At 45.2% G+C, this 7,078-nt stretch overlaps 1 protein-coding gene across 3 annotated transcripts in view; it reads right to left on the bottom strand.

Annotated features, from left to right (window-relative positions):
• The window catches only part of smek1 (SMEK homolog 1, suppressor of mek1 (Dictyostelium)), a 137,594-nt gene that overhangs the window by 96,410 nt on the left and 34,106 nt on the right, over positions 1–7,078 (bottom strand). For all 3 annotated transcript variants that reach the window (XM_043696929.1, XM_043696928.1, XM_043696926.1), the window contains exon 2: positions 653–708. In XM_043696929.1, the coding sequence (XP_043552864.1) occupies positions 653–708 (56 nt within the window). The remainder of the gene's footprint in view (positions 1–652; positions 709–7,078) is intronic.

Raw genomic sequence — 7,078 nt, 5'->3', positions numbered from 1 at the left:
TCAGCTATTACAAGTGGGCATAGCTTTAAATTAAGGGGGGGTAGGTATAGGACAGATGTTAGGGGTAGGTTCTTTACTCAGCGAGTCGTGAGTTCATGGAATGCCCTGCCAGTAGCAGTGGTGGACTCTCCCTCATTATGGGCATTTAAGCGGGCATTGGATAAGCATATGGAGGATAGTGGGCTAGTGTAGGTCAGGTGGGCTTGGATCGGCGCAACATCGAGGGCTGAAGGGCCTGTACTACGCTGTATTCTTCTATGTTCTACCTTTGTCCTTCATTCCTTAAGATCACACTGATCTGGTTGTGGTCTCAACTGTATTTTCTTGACTGACACCCGGAATCCTTGACTTTTTTTTAAGTTACATCAAGAAACTAACTTACTTTGCCTTGTATAATCGCTGTTAGTAGTGCTTTTCAGTAATTAACTAGTACTTGAAACAATAGCTGCCAAAAGCAGTATATAGAATATTATGGCTGCACATAGTTAGATACCTCAATGGGCTAGAAGATAGATAGTGACAAATCAATGAAGGGATGTAAACACAAGGATAAGTAATATTAAATTTGAAGTGTAATCAGATTGATAGCTAAAGTTAATCAATTGGACTGTATCAATGTCAAACTATAACCTGCATGTATCCATGTCCTTACCTGCTGTTTTTGATATGCTGTATTAGGATTTATTTTGGATTCAAGAAGAAGAGAACCTAAAAAAGAAAAAAAATAGACATTAAACAGGGTAGCAATTTGTGCTTTTTGCTGCTTGACTAAAACAATTGCATAAAACTGCCTTCGTCAGCTGCAGAGGATTATGTTTCTAAAGGTGTTAAATTAAGTTGGTAAATACTAACTCAGCTCCTCGAGCCTCTTACCAACTGAATAACTTCACCTCTGATATATGCAATGAATACCAGCAGCTATTCACCTGTGCAGTTGCTTCTGGTGAAGCTACCAAACAGGACTACTTGCGTGCCAAACAGCATAAGCAACAAGTGATAGAGCTAAGCAATCCCACAACCAAAAAAATCATATCAAAACTCTGCACTCTTGCTACATCCAGTCGTGAATGGTTCTGGCCAATTAAACAACTTACTGGAGGAGGTGGCTCCATGAATATCCCATCCTCAATGATGGAAGAGCCTAACGCATTAGCACAAAAGTTAAGGTTGAAATACTCGCAGCAATCTTCAACCAAAAGTGCTGAGTAGACATTCCATAGCGGCCTCCTCTAGCAATCCCCAGTAATACAGATACCATCTGTCACTCCATGTGATACCAAGAAACAGTTGGAGACAATAGATAGTGTAAAGACTATGGGTCCTGACAACATTCCAGCAATAGTAATGAAGACTTGTGCTCCAGGACATGCTGCGCCCCAAGCCAAGCTCTTCCAGTACACTTCCAATACTACCAATGTGGAAAATCGTCCAGATACATCCTGAACACAAAACGCAAGACAAATCCAACTCAGCCAATTACCAAACTCGTAGTCCAGGAACCCCGCACTGCCCAATTCTACCTCCTACCCAAGATCCACAAGTCTGACCACCCCAGCTGGCCCATTATCTCAGCATGGTCCTGCTGCACCGAACTCATCTCCACCTACCTCGATATTGTCCTATCCTCCCCTCGTCCAGGAACTCCCCACATACATTCGAGACACCACCCACACCCTCCACCTCCACCAAGACTTCCGTTTCCCCAGCTCCCAACGCCTCATCTTCACCATGGACATCCAGTCCTTCTACACCTCCATCCGCCATGACCAGGGCCTCCAAGTCCTCCGCTTTTTCCTCTCCCGACATTCCCAACAGTACCCTTCCACTGACACTCTCATTTATTTAGCTGAACTGGTCCTTGCCCATAACAATTTTTCCTTCGAATCCTCCCACTTCCTCCAGACCAAAGGGGGAGCCATGGGCACCCGTATGGGCCCCAGCTCGGCTTGTCTCTTTGTCGGCTACGTAGAGCAGTCCATCTTCCGTAGTTACACCAGCACCACTCCCCACCTCTTCCTCCGCTACATTGATGACTGCATCGGCGCCACCTTGTGCTCCCACGAGAATGTTAAGCAATTCATCAACTTCAACGCATTCCACTCCGACCTTAAATTCACCTGGACCATCTCTGACACCTCCCTCCACTTCCTGGACCTTTCCATCTCCATTAATGACAGCCGACTTGACACTGACATTTTTTACAAACCCACCAACTCCCACAGCTACCTGGATTACACCTCTTCTCACCCTACCTCCTGCAAAAATGCCATCCCGTATTCCTAAAACCTCTGCCGTATCTGCTCCCAGGTGGACCAGTTCCACCACAGAACACACCAGATGGCCTCCTTCTTTAAAGATTGCAATTTCCCTTCCCATGTGGTTAAAAATGCCCTCCGACGCATCTCATCCATATGCCACACCTCTGCCCTCAAACCCCATCCCTCCAACCATAACAAGGACAGAACCCCCTGGTCCTCACTTTCCACCCTACCAACCTTCGCATTAACCGCATCATCCGCTGACATTTCTGCCACCTCCAAACAGACCCCATCACCAGGGATATATTTCCCTCCCCACCCCTTTCCGCAAAGACCGTTCTCTCCATGATTACCCGGTCAGGTCCACTCCCCCGAACAATCCACCCTCCCCTCCTGCCACCTTCCCCTGCCACCGCAGGAATTGCAAAACCAGTGTCCACACCTCCTCCCTCACCTCCATCCAAGGCCCCAAAGGAACCTTCCACATCCAAAGTTTCACCTGCACATCCAATGTCATTTATTGAATCCGTTGCTCCCAATGCGGTCTCCTCTACATTGGGGAGACTGGACGCCTCTTCGCAGTGCTCTTTAGGGAACATCTCCGGGACACCCCACCGCCCCGTGGCCCAACACTTCAACTCCCCCTCCCACTCTGCCGAGGACATGCAGGTCTTAGGACTCCTCCACCGCCACTCCCTCACCACCCGACGTAGAACAGTCCACCTTCCGTAGTTACACCAGCTCAGCACCGTCCTCATGACCTGTCCTACCTGCCAATCTCCCTTCCCACCAATCCACTCCACCCTCCCCACTGACCTATCACCTTCATCCCCACCTCCATCCACCCATTGTACTTTTTGCTACCTTCCCCCACCCTCCTCTCTGACTTATCACCTCCATCCTCACCCCCATTCACCTATTGTACTCTTTGCTACCTTCTCCCCAGCGTCCCCATTTATCTCTTCACCCTGGAGGCTCCCTGCCTCCATTCCTGATGAAGGGCTTTTGCCCAAAACGTCGATTTTCCTGCTCCTAGGATGCTGCCTGACCTACTATGCTTTTCCAGCACCACTCTAATCTAGACTCTGGTTTCCAGCATCTGCAGTCCTCAGTTTTGCTCAGCCAATTACCACCCAATCCTACTTTTAATCATCAGTAAGGTGATGGAAGGCGTCATCAACAGTGCTATCAAACAGTATCTGCTCAGCAATAACCTGTTCAGTGATATCCAAAATGGTTCCACCAGGGCCACTCAGCTCCTGACCTCATTACAGCCTTGGTTCAAACACTGACAAAAATAGCCGAATATCATAGGTGACATCACAGTGGCAGCCCTTCACATCAACCAAGACTGGCATCAAAGAGTCCAACCAAAACTGGAATCAATGGATATCGGGGGCAAATTGTCTGCTAGCTGGAGTGATACATGATACATAGGAACATGACTGTTAATGCTGAAGATTGGTCCCCTCAGCTCCAGGACATCTTTGCAGGAGTGCCCTAGGTCCAACCATCTTCTACCACTTCACCACTGATTTTTCCTCCATTGAGGGGTCAGAAATGGGGATGTTCACCAACGATTGCACAATGTTCAGCACCATTCATGACTCCTGAGATACTGAAGCAGTCCATGTCCAAATGCAATAAAGATCTGGACAATATGCAGGCTGAAGCTGACAAATGTCAAGTAACATTCACACGACACGAATGCCAGGCAATGCCCATCTCCAATAAGAGGGAATCTGACCCTCACCCCTTGATATACAATGGTGTTACCATCACCGAATACCCAACTCTCAATACCTGTGGGGTTATCACTGACCAGAAACCATATAAACACAGTGCCTACAAGACCAGGTCAGAGGCTTGGAATACTGCAGCGAGTAACTCATCTTCTTACTATTCAAATCCTGTCCATCACCTTGAAGGCACAATCAGGAGTGTGATGGAATACTCCTGTCACCTGCATGGGCACAGCCCCAACAACACTCAAGAAGTCTGACACTAATCAGGAGGGTAGATTAAGGGGGGGTAGATATAGGACTGAAGTTAGGGGTAGGTTCTTCACTCAGCGAGTCGTAAGCTCATGGAATGCCCTGCCAGTAGCAGTGGTGGACTCTCCCTCTTTATGGGCATTTAAGCGGGCATTGGATAGTAATATGGAGGATAGTGGGTTAGTATAGGTTAGGTGGGCTTGGATCGGCGCAACATCGAGGGCCAAAGGGCCTCTACTTCGCTGTATTCTTCTTCTATGTTCTAGGACAAAGCAGTCCACTTGATTGGCACCACTTCCATCAACATCCACTCCTTCCACCACCAATGCTCAGTAGCAGCAGCAGTGTGTACTATCTACAAGATGCACTGCAGAAATTCACCAAAGACCATTATGCAGCACCTTCCAAATCCACAACCACCTCCACTGAGAGGGACAAGGGCAGCATGTACATGGGAACACCACCATCTGCCTGTTCTCCTCCAAGCCACTCATGATCCTGAATTCAAAGTGTATTTCCATTCCTTCACTGTCGCTGTGTCAAATCCTGGAAATCTCTCCCTCATGGCATTACGGGTCAGTTCATAGCAGTGGACTGCAGTGGTTCAAGAGGGTAGCTCACCACCACCACCTTCTCAAGGGCAACTAGTGAAACAGCAATAAATGCTGGCCAGCCAACAACGTCCATGCCCCATGAATGAATTAAACAAAAGTATTTCTCCGTCTTTCCTATTATCCATGCTTGCACATTCCAACAGTGAATGCTGAAAAGTGATTATCAGTAGAGAACCTTGACTGCTTTTTTCCCTGCATGTATTGACTGTATCTGCCAGGTAGATACCAACTGCTCAGAGAGGTTAACTAGAGCAGGGTTTGAACACAGGCTTCCAATCTACATGCACCAGCACCACCCAACACATTGGAGGAATTCAGAATGTTGGGAAAAAAAATATTGCAACACGCATGACTGAGCAATATTTTCTACTGGGCTACCAGTAATTGACACTGGAGAAAATACAACTTTCCAAATTTGGAAGTATAACATACACCTTAGTTATAACAATAATGTAAATTATCATGTCCTACCATGTTGATCATTTTCCTTTTTTATATAACGTTTCTATGTGTCTTACCATTTTATGCATAATCCAGTTTAATCTACAGCATCTTTTCTCAAATCAGGGGAGTTGCATAACAAAAGCTGCATTAGCCAATTCCCTTCCCCCAGTATGTGCAACCAAAATGGTTTCAAATGATGAGGGTCAGCCCTGATCACACTGTATCTTGTATTGCCTCAACAGTAAACAGAAATCAGGATAGCAAAGTTCACCAGTCACAGGATAAGGGACTACCCTTCCTTTACAATGCAAAATGCAGGAAGTCCAGAAGAATAAATTATTACATTTTAAATAATTACAAAATCACTAGCATATTATTTAAACTAGTTGGATTTGGTAGTTTTGAGCAGCTGCACATTACATATTTGCAGAGGATTACACTCTCAAAATGGTTTTATAACAATGTGTTATAATCTTCCACGATGTTACTGCCTCTCTGGTTACAGTTCCAATGCTCAGGCATATCACCAAACAGTTAATTCTTCATAATCAAAGTGCATTTCAAGAAATAAAATGTGAAAGGCACAGGAGCCCAAACTTACATTAAATAATGGCAGAGGATAAAGGACATGATGGAAAACACTAAACCACACAGCAGAAACACAACTGATGCAGTTTATTGTGGGAGAAGCAGTTATGAATTCACGGGACATTGACAGCAGTACTGGTGGAGGAAGCAGTTCCAATGGGACTAGCTCTGCCTGAATCATGCTGGGAACAGACTCCTGGCAAATTGCATAAAATTAGTGCTGTAGGCAGAATTTTAAACTAAATTGTTGGGGGAGGGTTCAGTTGCTTGCAAAATTAGAAAATCAAAAATAAAGGAGAAGGTGGGATTACAGGTAGCCAAGGGGCTGATGGTTAGCAGAAAAGAAGGGACAGAATGTGAGAATGTCATTTTGCATCAAGGAACCATACAGTGTCCGGAAACTTGATAATAGATCAAACTTAAAGGCTTATCCTAATTTGCAAACATTTTGAATAAGGTAGGTGAACTGATGGCACAAACTGAGGAAAATGAATATGATCTCAGAGCCATTATGAAAAGTATGATTACAAGGAGATCAAAATTGGGGGCTTAACATTCAGGGATATTTGATGTTTCTGAGACACAGAAGGGATGAACATAGATGGAGAAGCGCTATTAATAAGAGATGAAATTAGGATGGTAGAGAGAGAAGATCTAGGCTCAGATGATGTACAGTCCAGTTGGGTGCAGCAAGCGAAAGAAAACATTAATAGGAGTGGTGTGCAGATCCCCAAACAAATAGTAGCTATTCTGTGGGAAAGGCTATAAAGCAACAAATAATATGAATATGTAAAAAGAATAGAGCAATAATTAAAGGTGACTTTAATCTTTATATTGATTGAGTTAACAAATTGGAAAGTGGAGCTATGATAACAAAATCATGAAGCAATGTGCCATTGAGCCAATCAGGGAAAAGGCTATCTTGGATCTCGTAATGAGTAATGAAGCAGGTTTAGAACATAGAACAGTACAGCACAGAACAGGCCCTTCAGCCCACGATGTTGTGCCGACCACTGATCCTCATGTATGCACCCTCAGATTTCTGTGACCATATGCATGTCCAGGAGTCTCTTAAATGTCCCCAATGACCCTGCCTCCACAACTGCTGCTGGCAACGCATTCCATGTTCTCACAACTCTCTGTAAAGAACCCGCCTCTGACATCCCCTCTATACTTTCCT

The sequence above is a fragment of the Chiloscyllium plagiosum genome, chromosome 10, assembly GCF_004010195.1.
Source record: "Chiloscyllium plagiosum isolate BGI_BamShark_2017 chromosome 10, ASM401019v2, whole genome shotgun sequence".
Classification (NCBI taxonomy): domain Eukaryota; kingdom Metazoa; phylum Chordata; class Chondrichthyes; order Orectolobiformes; family Hemiscylliidae; genus Chiloscyllium; species Chiloscyllium plagiosum.
This window is presented reverse-complemented; position numbering and strand designations above follow the sequence as displayed.